We start from the raw sequence: 16,539 nt of genomic DNA on the forward strand, positions 1-16,539 counted from the left end.
AGTGTCTGGACTGCAGACTGAGGAGGTTTGGTGCATTAGGAAAGGGAGTTTCATTAATCGGAAATGCAGTTCTATTCCTGGACAAGGTGCAAAGTGAAGGCCTGCATACGTTATAAAGCTGTCACTTTGACATTTATAATTGATTAAGACATGAATTCCAAAGCATACACGTGTGTGACAATGTAATAAAGTGGGCCAGTTAATTCAGAGAAACACATTTGCTCCCAGTTCACGATTCTGTAAATTCGATGGAGGGATCATAGATTTCACTAAAAGTTCTGATGAGGCTGTTAGTTAATCGACAATTTTCCTAATCACTAGTCAATTTTACAAGAGATGTTGCAAAAATCTTCCCTTGTTTCACACTCCCCAGTGTGAAAATCGCTAATTTCATTATATTATCTGTATTATATAATTATGTAATTTAAACATATAAGCACTGTTGCCTCAAAGCAAAAAGGTTCCTGGTTCAAATCCCAGTCCTTCTGTGTGGAGTTTGCATGTTCTCCATGTGTTTAAGTGGGTTTTCTCATGGTACTCTGGCTTCCTCCCACAGTCCAGACATGCAGACTGGGGTTGGATTCATTTCAGACTCTAAAATGTCCATAGGTGTGGATGCAAGTGTGAATGGTTGTTTGTGGCTGTATGTTGGCCCTGCAATATGATGATCACCTGCCCAGGGTGTACCACATCTCTCCAGCTCCAGCTTATTACCCACAACACTCAAAGGATAAGCAGTATAGAGAATGGATGGATGATGTTGTTTGTCTTAACTCTAGAGAAATAGTACTGGTGAAAATACATTGGAGGTGTAAAACTTGAACAGTTGCGTAAATTAGCATCACATATTTGTGTCTCATGCATACACACTTCCAACATATCACCAATATCAATGTTTCCACTTTTATTGTCAGGATACTTGCTTCATGTAAAATATTTCAATACAATACAGTACAATGCATGTTCCATCTGCCATCCTCCATGCGATTGGTTGGTTCTGTCATCACGATGTAAGGCTTGCCCACAGCATACAGCAGCTAAGCGCTCAGCCAGCGCAAGCTGCTTTGCCACGAAAACAAAACCATAAAAACCGATTAAATTATAAACTACTAAAATCATTATTTTGTCACCTTTTTTTTGTCCTTTCTGAACAAAAACCCTCAATGCCACAGCTATGGGGGCTCCACATCCTCCTAGCATGCTTCACAGCAGCTCAGTTCATTCCTCAGCTGAGGCCCTCATAGGGCTGCTCACGAACACACAAAATGAACAGACAGACAGACAAACAGACCGACAGGAGGACAGAGAATCTGTCAACGCTGGCAGTCACATAGCAGCTTTCAGTCTAATCCAAGCTTCAACAGGAAGAGGGTAACTGGCTGGGGCAGGACGTTGGTGGAGGTGTGGGGACAAGTGAAGACAAAGAGGGGAGAAGATGACACAAAAAAATATCAAGTGCCCCTCTGAACTGAGCCATCTTCTCTTGGCTGGTTTGAACTACAGGAGGGAATGAGCCACAGCACCTTTTCATCTCATCCTCCCGCCTTGTGCTTCACCCGTCAGGTGTTGCTCTTTAGCAATGTTTCTAATAATAGGGTTACGTTGTGTCATTTCGAAGAAGTGAACATTGTTGTTGTTCTGGCCTAACAGACTGCTGCAGAGAAGGTACCCTCTGTGGGGTGGGGGGAGTTTGTTGCCTTTGACCCCCACATCCCTCAGTACATTCGTTCAGGTGGGCGTGGTGAGGGCTGGGCATGTGTTATATATGTGTGAATGTGTGCCTGTGTCGGGTGAGAGGGGGGGGTTTCAGTAGCGATGGGTCTGGTGAGAGTACTGGGGGGGTTGTTGGGAGGTAGTGGAGTATCCCATGCTGCTTTGGGGCAGTGTTGTGCTTGGTCCAGGGTTCTGGTAGGCAGCATGTGGATTGGAGCGCTGCGAGGATGAAGAGAACACAAAGATATATTCATTAAATCCTATCAATGATCTACACTGAATGTTTACCTCACCTTTAATGTTAGTGGCCTATTAGTCAACAATTTCCATACAGATTATTTTCTCTGGAAAACAGTGTGTGTGAGAAAGAGAAAGAGAGGCAGAAAGAAAGGGAGCTACCTGGTAGTCTGAGGTCATGATGAGGCCACTTGAGGTAGTGGTGGGCGGGACAACTCGCACTTTCTTCAGAGGCGGACCCTGGGCGTGGCTGTTGTCAGCGTTGCCAGTGTGCCCCGCCCCATTCGTGTGGTTGTTTCCCTGTTGCTGCTGCTGGTTTTTCTACAAGTCGAAAAAATTTGATCATTTCCTATTTAGTTTTGCATTGTCAGTGCTGTAGTGAAAGTTACATCATTACATTGTGTATTTACTACCTCTTTGTGATGCTTCATATTAGCTTTCTTTATATAATCATGAAATAAGGTCCCTGTATTGCTTTATTTAGAAACTACACCGATTTCTTACTTTGTCTGCCTTGTCCTCTGGCTCCTCTTCTGTCAGGAACTCTCTCTTGGGATAGGGAATCTGGCAGCCTGCAAACACACTGGAGAAGAAAAGCAAAGAGGCTCATCAGCTTCAAACATTAATTCCCATGACTTAGAGCTAATTAACTAAAGCTGTTTTCAGGCAGAGAGAACGCAGCAGGTCAGACGCGTTCACAGCAAAAAGAAAATGTCCAGAACATACAGGCGAGGCTTGGCGTCTGAGTAGAGCTCACTTGCTTGTGAGTTTTTATGGAAATTTTATGTCTGGATTCTCACATGGGCTCACTCTGACATTTTCCAGATATTTTCCAAGGAGGCTGGCAAAAAACATTTGCATCCTCACATACAGCCCCTCTGGAAAAGCAGCTTATGAGACCTGTTCAATGCAGTAGACATCCTAACACTGTGTAACTCAAGGTAGTGGCACAGAGATAAATAAACTGGACACTTGTGGGGTTGTGTGTAATATAACTCACTCAGATGTGGGCAGGGGCTCCTCCAGAAAGTAAGGGTCCTGCATGGCCTGCTCAGATGTGATTCTACGGATGGGGTCCATTGTCAATAGCTTCTGCAGCTTTAATGAAATGCACACAAAGTTAACATCAAACAAGAAACCACTGATAGGATTCAATATAATGATAGAACATGTAACAGCTCTTTATCAAGGAATCTAAACTCACCAAGTGGAATGCTTTGCTGTCTGGTTTGACTTTATGTTTCTCCATGTACTTTATAAGGCTGCAGTTTGTATATCTGTGATAAGAGGGAGCACATGATATGAATATGAAGCCTTCGGTACAATTACCTCATGCAGGTTTATCACATGATTGAGAAAAAAACTGTACAAAACTCAAAATATATTTTTGCCAGCAGACACAGCACTTTGCTGTGACTCTTGTCTCAGAGTTTGGAAGAAAACTGGGACAGCGGCAGTGCTCTGCACACTCACGTGTTCCTCCTAAAGTCTTTCATCAGCGTGGAGTGTTCTGGCATCTTTTTGATGTCCTCCCAGTCTTTATCTGTCAAATGAGGGGAAAGGCAGGATTACATCATTATACCATGTCACATCCTCCCTTCCTTCAAGAACCGATTAAACACATTGAGCTTTTGACTCAGAGAAAAAACTGGTTATATACATATATTGTAAGTGTGTGTGTAAGACTGAAAATGGCACTTGCTCATCTGCAAGTTTTAATACATTTACATCAATTATCTCTAAGCTTTCCAGTAGAACCAGCATCACTGTCACACATGCAGAGGGATTGTAAATTATGCCCTAATGCAAATGCAAGGTTTGATTCCATCCTTCCTTCCTTATTTCCATCAGACTGGTGAATTACACAAATAGAGCAGCAGGGGAAAAAAAGATTCGCTGAGAGATGCAGCTTAAGTGAACTGGAAAATATAGGCCCAAATGTAGCCCTGCAAGTTAGAGTTTCTGTGTTTGTGACTTGGCTTCATCCATCATGTCAGTGGATTGAGGTTATTACTGCCTAAAGCAAAAGAGAGGGAGCAAATGTAATAGTTGGCCTATGTTAGGAATAAGAAATGCTCATTCTTCTGCAGCATTTTGTAATGAAAAGGGAACAGAGTAGCACAATTGATATACATACATCGTTAAGAAAAGTACTTACTTCCCTTAACTTATTAACTAATCAGTCTAAGCTTGTATTTATTTAAGAAAATAATCAACAAACTGTTAGAAAATAATTCAATTAGAGTTAATTCTTTTTACGATATTTCTCTCTCCCTTTCAGCCTGTGGAGTCTCACCGGCAGGAAAGCCCATGACGTTAAAGATGCGGTCCAGTTGGTCATGGTGGTATGGGTTACTGGTCTTGATGTCCTCCTGGCGACAGTGGAATATGGGTTCAGACGTCAGCAGCTCTGCAAAGATGCAGCCAATCGCCCAGATGTCTGAAATAACAGCCAACACTCTCAGTTAAGCTGTCGGGGAAGGTAGCAGAGTTGAACTGCACATGATCACACAGACTGTGACAGATTGCGTTGCAGAAATTCTCACCGATGGCTTTGGTATAGTGCCGAGCACCCAGCAGTAGTTCAGGTGCTCTGTACCAGAAGGTGACCACCACAGGGTCGAGATCGGCTAAAGGCTTTAGCGGTGAATTAAAGAGACGGGCAAACCCCATGTCCGCTAAAAAGACAAAACACATTAGTTGGAAAAGAAACAAACTTAAACAATAAATTACTTTTTCTTTTTAAAAGGGAGCCATTATACGTACCAATCTTTACTCTACCCCTCTCTGGCCCTTCCCCCATCACTAAAATGTTTGCTGGTTTCTGGTGGAGAAAAACGACACATGGGGAATTTTAAACATTCAACTAGAATCCAAATTGTTTTATATACAAAGACAGAAAATCAGCTTAGGTTGATACAGCTTTGTCCTGCATGTGGTGTGTAATTAAAACTATGTTGCTGCCCCCTAGTGGTATTATCTAAAATAATACACCAACCATTTCCACATCACCACTGAGTCAGTGATGCAAATGGAAAATTATTTGGTAGCTGTTAAAAAAAATATACATCACTGACAATACTTTGACAGAATTTTTAAACTCTTAATTTTAAAGAACGAATTGCAATAATAGAAGAAAAACTACAACTATGCTCAAAATAAATGTTTTTGCAAAAAATAATCTATCAATATATCAGCTAGATCATAGAATATTATAGATTTAATGTACAGATAATAATCAATACACTGCTGAAATCTAATCCAACTCAATGCAATAAATCTATTTTTATAAATGTTGGCAAACATGTATAAAACATGCAATTATGAAACATGGCTAGACCCACACAGACTGACACAGCTTCACAGACCCTCACAACTGATTCTCTACTCAAAAACAATTGAGTCTTTCATCAACTTGTTTTCCCTTCTACCTAAATATTTTCCTAAACCTCCTCTTGTGCTGTTCCCTCTCCCCCTCTCTCTCCCCTCTCCCCTGCCCAATCCTCTTACAAGGTCTCTGTGGAGGACCCAATTGGCGTGGAGGTAATGGATGCCATCCAGGATCTGGTAGAGCAGAGACTTCACCATTCCTCTAGGCAGCTGAAGTGGCTTTTTATTGGCCTTGGATGCTCTGTGAAACTTAATGATGTGCTACGGGGAGACAAAAGAAAAATGATTGAGCTGTGTGCGTACGTGAGGAGTGACATGCATCATTTTGTGTCCCTTCTCTACATTTGTATGGTCGCAAATGCAACATATAAGCTGCAGGCAGTATGAGTAGGGCTGACGTTTGTGGCGTGCCTCTCCACTTCTTTACGAGGGGAATGCGAGTGTTGCAGCGCTGCGGCAGAACATGGCATTTTAACTCAGTGCTGATAAGCTGCCAGTTGTAGCTGCCAACTGCAAAACAGCAGAGCTTTGGACTAACAAATGTTGACGACTCCTTGGTGTATGTGTGCGCTCTAATGAGACTTAGCGGTGCATAATTAACACCATTTTGAGTTTGTATTCGTGCAACTGGCCGATGGTGAATGAGAGTATCTGCATCAGTAATTTTGCCTTTGTGAAGGTGTGTGCATTTCTCCCAAATATTCACATGTGCAAAAAACAGTAGAAGGCCTAAATATTTATAACCTTAACTAAGTTTGCACGTAAGGATATGCTGCATCTGCATGTGTGAAGGTCTAAACTAATAAACCACAATATGTTCCATAAGTCATGTCATGCAGCTTCAGTGTGTGCTGTGTGTGTGTGTGTGTGTGTGTGTGCATTTTACCCAGAGATCATGTTCAGCGTAGTCAAAGAGCAGCCATACTTTACGGTCTGCATGTGACAGGAAAACCTTCTGCAGGGAGATGACATTAGGGTGCTTCAGCTCCCGCAGCAGCTGCAATACACAAACTCATAGTGAGAATCTACTGCACTGAAGACTGTACACAAAGCAGTAAACACAGGAACATTACAATGCAATTCAAAGACATGGCTCTGCAACGAATACTTATTTTAAAAAGCTTGCTAAGTTTAATACGTTGACAAACTGAGAATGAGCTGTCCATGTAGTCTGTATTGTCTAATCTCTGTGTGCATTACATTCATGTCTGATTCTAAATGTTCTTCAGTGGTTATTTCTAGCTTTTCCAACTGATGTTGTTGCTGACTTAATCAAAGCCAGAGATGTTGCATAAAGGTGTTAAACAGACACCAAATAAAAAGCAGAGTGTAAGCAGTTCTTACTGCAATCTCTCTGCAGGCTGACATGGAGATGCCAGTGCCTTCAATCTGCTTGAGGGCGTAGTCCTTATCATCCTTCCTACAAACACAGAGGCAGAGCAACATCAACACCAAAGCAGACTGCGGGCCTCCCGAAGGGTGTCTGCACAGAAACATAAAGGGGGGGCACTTGGCAGCTGGCACGGGGCCTCGGAGAAGAGCCCGAGTTGCATTACCTCCAGATTTGTGTAATCAAGCTCACCTCTGAGAATCAAAACAATAGAGGGGGAGAGGAAACAGGCCCTGTCTGGCAGCTGGCAAGGGACAAACAGCGCACTGGGACCAACTCTCACTTGAATGAATTGGTTACAACCCCTCCCTCCCCCTGGCCTAAATCTTCCCATAAACCCACGCTTTGTGCCTCCTCAGGCCTCGTCCGACTGCTGCAGCACAAATTAGCTCGCAGAGTCTCATAAACAGCAGCCTCCTCAAGCGAACACAAACATCTTTAAACACTTTGGGGCTCTTTCGTGTGGTTCCGGCTGCCAGTTTGTTCCGGGGCTGTGGTAATGGGCCTGGTAGCTAGAGCTGCCTTCAGCTTGTGTCCGGACACAGTTACGGATGTCACAAGGGTTTCATTAGAGAAGTAGGAAAAGGGGAAATAAGTTCAAGGATTAGGTGACAGTCTGGTGGTCCAGGTTTGAGGAGCTGGCTGCGAACCACAGCGTTCAGTCGAGGACAAATCGTGGAGCTTGGCTGCATTTTATTTCTCCATCTTTCCTCGTCTCTTATTTAATGTCATCATCAAAAGTAACAGTGGACAAAAAAAATAGAGTGGTTATTTTGTTGCATACACAACTGAATCTCTAACTTTTTTTGGCTTTTCCGCCATGCAAAATCATCAAGCGCAAAATTAATCTCTTCTGACACCTTCACAAAAGTCCAAATGGAGGATGACATATGCACACAAGTTGGAGTGCACGTATCCACCTCATGCACAGTAAAGGAAAACACCTCTTGCCTGGAGAAAAGGAGCAGTGAGACCGTCAACAAGTGCTGACACGTGCACCTGCTGTCTCCTCACACTCACCACATCCCCTCTACACTCTCTAAACCGTGCTCAAGGAGATCATGCATACAACAAAAGATGCCTGCAACACATATCTTATAACATATGCAAGTGAGGGAAGCCACAACCTCCCCTATGAGCCACATGTCAGTGCTATTTAACACAGCATCATCCTGACAGAGCAGGAAATGCTCCTCCACCTTGTTATTCCTCCACGTAAACGTCTAACAACACGCCTCCTCTGCTGGTGGCCTCGAAGGAAGGGGGGGGGGGACATTAGAGCAGTAATCACACTGTATTTGGGGGAGAGAGGCTGGTTCAGCGGCTGGTTCAGCGGCTGGAGGCCTCGCCGGTCATCAACTCACCCATCTTTTCTCTTCGCTTTGTAAACATGGCCGTAGGTGCCTCTGCCCACTTTGCATCCCTCGTACTCGAACAGGTCCTCGACTCGCTCCCTCTCTCCGGTCAGCTTCACTTTGAAGTCATAGTCCATCTTTCACCCCTGCTCCGGGCGCAGCGTGTGTCTCCGCCGCTTCCTTTTTCGTCGAGCGTCGCCTTTGGAGGCGACTGGGCTACTCCGACGAGCTCGCTTTGGTAATTCGGCTAGTCTCCTTTTTCCCCCCCAGCGTGGCCCTTTGCTTCCCTCAGCCCCGCGTCCACATCGAGCTCCCGCGGTCGAGTGTGGTGTGCCGGCGGTGGTCGGCGAGGGTCCCGGTGGAGAGCGAGCCCGAAATTGAATTCCTTTCTCTGGCTGCGGAGCTTCTCTCCGCCGGTATCTGCTCCGAAGAGACGCACTTCACTCCCGTAACGACGGCGGATTGGCGCACGGCACTGTCGTGAAAACGTCGCGAAACAGAGCCCCTGCAGCAGAGAAAGAGATCAACAGACTGAGAGCAGACTAATAAACCACGTGGATTATCACACTCTTACTAAACCAGAGAGAGCCTCCGTGTGCACATATTTAAAGATTAACGGACAAATGGTGGAAGTAAATGGGCCTGTTTTATTTACAACTTTACTACGGAGCACCTGGAGTACTACGGAGCCCCAGAAGTGCCAAATCTTGGGCGCACAACATAAACAACTTGTGCACACACAGTTAATATCTGCGTAGTAAAGACATACGTGGCCGATGCATTGAAGACAACATCAAGTCGCGTTTATAGCTTTTCGGAGTTTGTTTATTTCTCAAGTATTATGATTGAAACACGGTCCTCCCGTCGCTTGAGCCTGTTTTTCCATCAGTACGCGCAGCAAATGATTCCTGACAATCCTCTGTGCAAGAGCAACAGGCATTTCTTTGTGTGATATTCCCAGGCGTAAATAAAACTGGAATAGCTTTCTCTCCATGCTATTGCACAAATATGGTGGCTGTGTGTGCATTTGAGGGATTAAAACACAAAACATCTTCTTAAAATAAATATCTTACAAGATTAAAAAATAAAATCATTTGGGACTTAAGGGGCTCCGTGCTAACTATATATCTATTTATGTCTATTACCTCAGTGTAACAGAAAATATTGATATCATAAATTATTATTATTTGCTTTAATTTGATAATAAAAAATCATCTCGATAAGATATTTATCTGTGTAAAATAAGTAAATGATCAATCAATAACTCATACCAAATAGAAATACTAAAAAGATAATTACCCTTTTTATTAAATTCTTAAATGCAGGAAATATTTAATAGTAGAATGGTCATGTCATCGAGATGTTGCAAAAGCTGGTGAGAATGAAAGTGAATGTGTGCGACAACAAACAACAAGGCAATGAGCTTTTGAGGGAGCGGTGAACAAAGCAGTGGTAGGAATGAGACCTGAATACTTGGAATACTTGACACAACCTCTACCAAAAACGTGTTGGCATTGGCTACACTTTGCTTTTATATATGTTGGTATATACAGTACATACAGTATACAGAAATGCCCAGATAAATGTTCTATAAGGTCTGTTTAATACACAGCTTTATGATTATTTCCTTATTTTATGCGTGATCAGATATTAAGTTTGAGTGCAAAACGAAATTAGCGTTTTTTTAAGTGTTATTCTATAAAGAAATACCTTTTTAACCATGTTTAAATTGATAAAGACTGTGCATAAAGATACATTATGTTTTAGGAGATCCTCCCCACGCTGTAGACTGTTGAAGTCTAATTTAAAAAACGATCGAATCATTTTGTTGATGTGAAATTATGAACAACAAAGCGATGTGTTTTGCAACACCTAGGAACGGATGTGGTCCGGGAGGTTGTTCACGACGGACGGTTTTAAGTGTAGCACCACTGGTCCCATCTTGGTTTGAGAGAGAAGGGAGAGGAAAGCAAACCGTCCATATTACAGCTGCTTTGTCAGGTACTAAATTCCGTTTAATGTCCTTGTCAACTCATGTAAAACTGTGGCGGGGTTGCGTGTTGACGTCCACGCACAGTGGGGGCTTGATAAAACTGTGCGTCACGTTTATATATGGGGAGTTATTGTGACTCGCAGCTCGCTGACGGCTGAGCTAATGCCGCTAACACTGGTGTCGACGGGCTAACGTTAGCGCTTAGTTAGCAAGTAAAGCGTTGCGCATTCAAAATGACACCTCGCGTCTTTGTGAGCTCCTCGGAGCTGCTCGTTGTGTTAGTGCGACAGCGGACATTGTCATCGACAGGCACTATCACCTCCACTATCTATTCTTTATTACTGCTGACAACATTCTTTGTCTTTCCTCCTTTGCCCTGCGTTTACATGGAGGAGACCTCCGTTTTGCTCGTCGTGTCCCGCCTCTGTCGGGCTGTGATTGGCTGTTTGGCGTGTCCGTCATTCACGCTAGGCCGGTGATTGGTGGCTAACCAGGATGACAACGCCAGTTTTATTGCATTATGCCCCTGCCTTCAACATGGCCTTCCGTTGCTACTGTTGTAACTTGGCTAGTTTTAGCTCACATGAAGACTACGTTGTTAGCAGGATTTCTCTTTGCTCTTAGTGAATGGATCGAGCATTTATCAACATGTTAAATCAGAGGAATCTAAGCTCCTGGTATTCGTGCTACCCGTTAGCAGCGTTAGCAAGATTACTGTAGCCTCTCTCTGTCTCTGGCTGTTGGGAGTATTTCGATAGAAAATGGATGTCGTTCTCTTGACTGTCGTCTTTGGTTCGAGACTAGTTACTGCAGCCCTAACTTGAATTGCATTGATGGCCTAGTATCTAATACAACACAATATGTGCACGATCCACTGCAGGGCAAGACGTTTGTTCTTTATCTTTGCAACAAGACCATCAGATAGCCAGTAGCTTGTTTACCTATTGTGCAACATATTAAGATGTCCTATGAGCATGTTCTCTTGAGCTGCAGAGGCTCTATGTGTAAATTCAGCCCTTAAAGGCCCAAATGTGAAGATGACATTCCACCCTTGACTTACACCTCCACTCATCTGTCTACCAGCACTTTCCACGGTGATGGACCCTCCTGGTGGGGGAGACGAACGGCGGAGGCAGGCAGAACGTCTTCGACGGGAGGAGGCTTACTATCACTTCATCAATGAATTGAGTGAAGAGGAGTATCGGTTAATGAGAGACAGCAACCTGCTTGGCACCCCTGGTGAGAAGGAATACATCATAAGAATGTTAACATACTGATTGCGATTACCTGCATGGTCTGTTCTACACACATTAAGTGTATGAAGTATACAAGGTATATTTTTTTATATGTTAATAATCTCCTGATAATCTTATATCACTATAGCAGAGATGCTTCTTTTTATCCCACACATAACATCCTGCATATCCATATGTTTTGCAGGGGAGGTGACTGCTGAGGAGCTGCGGCAGCGTCTTGACGGCGCAAAAGAGCGGGTTTCATCTCAGCCCCGCACTGAGCAGCTCCCGCCGACTGCTGATTCTGGAGAACAGCAGAGCAGTAGTGGTGAAGGAGAGGAGAGAGGGGCTGGAGGGAGACGAGGGCCAGGTAAGGAGAAGGAGGGATTCAGGCTTTCACAAGTTGTATTCTACGGCTTTGGATGAATTGCTATTGATTAATGAAGAAACCTCCCATAATAACATAGCTTAAACGTGACTGGGCAGGAGAAGAGATGGCAAACAAATGCTGGCATTGCTAACACAGCTTTTTCAACTGTGAATTCTGGTAATAAACATAGTGAAAGCAGTTGCTTTTCGTTAGGCATAAAACCACTTAACTAAAACTGTTGGTGTTGTAAGTGGACAAGAAGGAACAGTAATGTATTTATTAGATTTATCATACAGGAGAATAGATTTTTTTAATGAATGCATGTTGGTGTACAGTCTTAACCCATCTATTTTTTACAGGAGGCACAGAGCCTGGAGCAGAAGCCTCTAATGGTGACTCATTACTGGAGTGGCTCAACACTTTTAGACGTACTGGTAATGCTACTCGCAGTGGACAGAGTGGCAACCAGACATGGCGTGCCGTCAGTCGGACCAACCCCAACAGTGGAGAATTCCGCTTTAGCCTGGAGATCAACATCAACCATGATCAGCCTGAGCCAGGGGAGCATAATGATGCTGCAGATACTGCAGAGCTGCCAGTGACTGCCCCAAATACAACTTCAGCCTCTATACACACTGCTTCCTCCTTCTCCAGCCCTCGCCCCTCTGCCATGTCAAGGCCAGCTCCATACCCTTCCCCCCGCCCGGCCCTCAGTAGGAGGATGCAGACACGGCGTACACGCAGCAGTGCTAGCACTCTTTCTGTGAGCCCCCCGGCACTTCCTGCCCCAGAGCCCCCTTTAGTTGCTGCTCAGAGGAGAGGTTCCACTTTGCACTCTTTATCAACACCTCCCACTGTTCCCAATCCTCCTCTTGATCAGACTGCACCTTTGCAACATCAAGCCCTCAATGCTGAAGGAGAGCAGGGGCATGATGATATGTCCGCTTCTGTAGACTGTCCTCGTGTATCACCCCAGTCTGGGTCTCAGGCCCCAGCAGTGGGTCACGAATCTCGTGGCAGTAGGACTCGATCGCGTGGTCGTGCACGTAGAGCTGCAGGGGGGGGTGGGGTTTCATCTCGCTTGTCTAGGCGAAGCCGCTCACCCTTGCACAGAATAATACCTGTTAGCACCACTCCACCATCCAGCAGTGGCGTCAGTGGCTCTAGCATCCACACTGTTGAGCCAGGCAGTGGCACAAGCTCTGTTTCCATGGAGACAGGAGAGGCTGTGGCAGAACCTGCAGCTCTTACAGAGCCAGCTGTAGAGACAGGAGAGCGCGAGAGTGAGTCTCATGTTACAGGAGCAGGAAATTCAGCGGTGCGACGGCACCCAACCATCATGTTGGACCTGCAGGTGAGAAGGATTCGACCCGGTGAGAACCGTGATCGGGACAGCATCGCCAGCCGAACACGGTCACGTGCACGGGTTGCTGAGAATACTGTCACATTTGAAAGTGATAGTGGTGGATTTAGACGCACCATCTCCCGCTCTGAGCGTGCTGGAATCCGCACCTATGTGAGCACTATCCGGATTCCACTGAGGCGCATTAGTGAGACAGGCTTGGGGGAACCCAACTCCACTGCACTGCGTTCCATCTTGCGCCAGATTATGACTGGATTTGGGGAGCTGAGCTCACTAATGGAGACTGAGGCTGATTCTGAAACTGTTCCACCCAGTCACACAGATGCTATTGGCACAAATACTAACACCAGCCCATCCAGTCGTCTGCATGCAAATGAGAGTGCAGTTGGCCCGGTTGGCACTGGTGGTGTCGATCAGGAGAGGGTGGGGCTGGTTGGAGGTGAGGAGGATCAGGGTGGGCAGGCCAGACTTGGAGGTGCAGTAGTGAGCACCACAGAAGGACGGGCCACCAGCAGAGACACCAACAACCTGGTAGAAAACGGTACTCTACCCATCCTGCGGCTGGCACACTTCTTCTTGCTCAATGATGAAGAGGATGACGAACACCCAAGGGGCCTGACCAAAGAGCAGATTGACAATCTCTCCACACGCACCTATGGTCAGGCCAGCCTGGAGGGAGAGATGGGTCGTGCGTGCAGCGTGTGCATCAATGAGTATGCCCAGGGCAACAAGCTGCGCCGTCTGCCCTGCTCTCATGAATTCCACATCCACTGCATTGACCGCTGGCTCTCTGAAAACAACACCTGCCCCATCTGCAGGCAGCCGATACTTGCAGTGCATCATGACTGAACTATTTGCTCTCAAACACAACTGTCATGTTCCTGGCTGGCTGAACTGAGCAGACCCAAGTTGGCTTTGCATGTACATAGCGCTTTCATGGTTTAATTTCTTTGAAAAAAATCCATTGTGTCGAAGTTGAAGAAGGTTAAACCAAAAGTGCGGAAAAGAAGAAACTATAAATGCAGAGAATTAACAAAAGTTTATTTTTTTAGACTCCTTGTTTTCAGCAACTTATTGTTTTAGTTTCTTCTTCCTGTGACTTGTTTCGCTGATCTCTGTCACCAAGCGTCAGATGCCCGTGTCAATGGATGGCATTAATGCTTAAGGGGCTCCAGTAGCTGCTGCTGACTCACTTTAAATCTTCAATGTCTGATACATGTGATGTCCTTGTCACATCTGGACTACACAGGTCACTTCTAGAGATGATTTATTCAGTATAAGCTGTAAATAACTCACCAGTGCTTGTATGTTAGGGGTTTGAAGCAAGATGCTCCTCACATACCATCTGTTTAGAATGGAAACAGGAAACCTTTAGTTTTTTAAACATTAACCATTTTAAAGCTTCGACGTCCATTTTAAAATTTTAAAATCCCTTTACAGTTGGTTAAGAAATGTTTGATTTATTGTTATGTGTATGAGCAATGTATTTAATTTTGAAATGCGTTTTATTCAGCACATCTGATATTATTTGTTTACGCTCTCTCTCCACACACCTGGCCCATAGAAATCCAATTTCTCCGTTAATAACATTAACATTACCCATATGAGCAGCTCAATTGAAATGAAAGGCAAGTGATAATCAGGAATTCAGAGTTGTAATTTAGTTTGAGTTGTGCAATACAGAGACAGTTTTTGTTTTGCTTATAGCTGTTGTTTACATTGCAATGCCTGATTATCATCTCCACTTAAAATCAAAGTCTTGTAAACCCTGAAATCATGTTTCCTCTTGGTTTCTGTTTCTGACAAACACATTGAGACCTGTTTCATGGAGTTGCATTGAGCAGTAAGTCAACACACGCTGAGTAAAGAAAAAACTGGGTCATCAATATTTCTGGAGTTTTTAATGGTTTTTATCTCTCTCAATTTTTTTCATGAGAAAATTCGGAGCATCTGCTGCATCACTGCTCCCTAGCTACATTCACTGCTAATGAGAATCTGTAAACAACACATCTCTTCCTAATTGGGTGTATCAGCTCCAGTACCATAACAATACATTAATAAGGCAGTGTTAATGTTACAATATTCCTATATGCTCTTCATGGTTTGTTTTTCCATAGCGTCATACACAGATGTTGGCATTTCTAGTGTAGCACCGGTGGATTATTTAGCTGAACACCCTAATCAGTGTGTTCCCACCAGGGTCATCATTAATAACAGGAGCTACTGTCACTAACAACACTGCAGGACTGGTGCAGTATGGAAGAGGGTGCGAGAGTGGGATAAGTGTGTATGGGTAATTGTATGTGTGTGTTTGGGCGGATGTGCACTGAAGGAAAGGTCACGTGTTCCAATAAACCTGGTTCTCAGAAGGCTTCTGTGCAGTGGATGTGTCCACTTGGAGACGAGGAGAAGGTTGTGGCCACTCCATGCAGAAGTGAATATTTATTCTGTTCCTATTTAATAAAATGGAAATCAACTTTTGAAATATGTATTGTTAAGATGTGTGAGAGTAAATAAAACAGTTATGATGAATATGTTACTATGTAATAAAAATGAAGACATGGGGTTTTCTTCTCTGCTCCTTAACAATGGAATAAAATGCAGCTTTGTTATGGCAGGAGATGTGGTTCGTGTGTTTATGTGTGAGAGGCTTTGAGTGATGGAGGACAACAAGCTTTAGTATGAAGCCATATTCGGGCTAAAATGTAAGCAGACATGGAATGAATGACAACACTGAGTCAGTTTACTGAGGGAATTCATAGCATTGCTACACATTTTAATATTTAAATGTAAATAAACAGCTACCGTGAGCTTAAAAAAACTGCAATACAAAAATTCCAGCTCATATTTTTCATATAACCTTAGGACTCTCAAAAAAACACAAATATTCGTCTATTAGTTCTTAATGTTTAAAAGACACGAGAAAATGCGTCTAAAGCCCGGGTGCGCGCACGTATCTCATCATCCGATGCGCGCTCCTCTGCTGAAGCGATGGGCATCTGACTTGTAAAGTCAGAAGAGAGCGAACAGTCGCCTTTCAAAATAAAGCTTAACATATTTTCCTGTTTAATGTAGGACCGCAAATAACAATTTACATTAGTACTTAATCAAAGATGAATTTGTAAAGTAATCGATTTAATATTTGTCCCCACATTTCCTAAAACACAGGTTGGAATCTTGCTGTGTACCATGAACAGTCCAGAGCCTAAATACATTGAATTTACATAGAATGAAATAAAGACCGCCAAATGATTTAGCTGAAAGTAATGTGCTTGTCTATTTTTTACACTAACTGATTAATCAACAAATCATGTCAATTCAAGTTTAATGTGAGTAAAACCAAAAATAATATCTCAAAAGTTACATGGCAGAAGAATGAATACAGTATTAAATTGATTAAATTGGTCATACAACTAACATATCATACAAATGTAGATGTGAGGATTTCCTCTTGATCACAGATGTGTGCTCTTATTATTTTATCTGGGATAAG

General features: G+C 43.8%; 2 protein-coding genes across 2 annotated transcripts; one reads left to right on the forward strand and one right to left on the reverse strand.

The window, feature by feature from the left end:
* Nucleotides 1–889: 889 nt before the first annotated feature.
* cdk8 (cyclin-dependent kinase 8) lies at nt 890–8,949 on the reverse strand. The gene is made up of 14 exons (XM_035142972.1): nt 8,855–8,949; nt 8,095–8,590; nt 6,685–6,760; nt 6,227–6,337; nt 5,461–5,601; nt 4,717–4,774; nt 4,497–4,628; nt 4,247–4,390; nt 3,424–3,493; nt 3,155–3,227; nt 2,951–3,048; nt 2,455–2,533; nt 2,113–2,271; nt 890–1,932 (listed from the first exon to the last, which is right to left on the reverse strand). The coding sequence occupies exons 2-14, from the start codon at nt 8,220–8,222 to the stop codon at nt 1,807–1,809; spliced, it is 1,395 nt and encodes a 464-aa protein (XP_034998863.1). The 5' UTR covers nt 8,223–8,590; nt 8,855–8,949; the 3' UTR covers nt 890–1,806.
* Nucleotides 8,950–9,978: 1,029 nt separating this feature from the next.
* Nucleotides 9,979–15,663, forward strand: rnf6 (ring finger protein (C3H2C3 type) 6). The gene is made up of 4 exons (XM_035142131.2): nt 9,979–10,086; nt 11,162–11,317; nt 11,519–11,683; nt 12,043–15,663. Exons 2-4 carry the CDS (start codon nt 11,176–11,178, stop codon nt 13,893–13,895), a joined length of 2,160 nt encoding a protein of 719 aa, XP_034998022.2. The 5' UTR covers nt 9,979–10,086; nt 11,162–11,175; the 3' UTR covers nt 13,896–15,663.
* The last annotated feature ends 876 nt before the right edge of the window (nt 15,664–16,539 follow it).

The sequence above is a fragment of the Hippoglossus stenolepis genome, chromosome 19 (assembly GCF_022539355.2).
Source record: "Hippoglossus stenolepis isolate QCI-W04-F060 chromosome 19, HSTE1.2, whole genome shotgun sequence".
NCBI lineage: Eukaryota > Metazoa > Chordata > Actinopteri > Pleuronectiformes > Pleuronectidae > Hippoglossus > Hippoglossus stenolepis.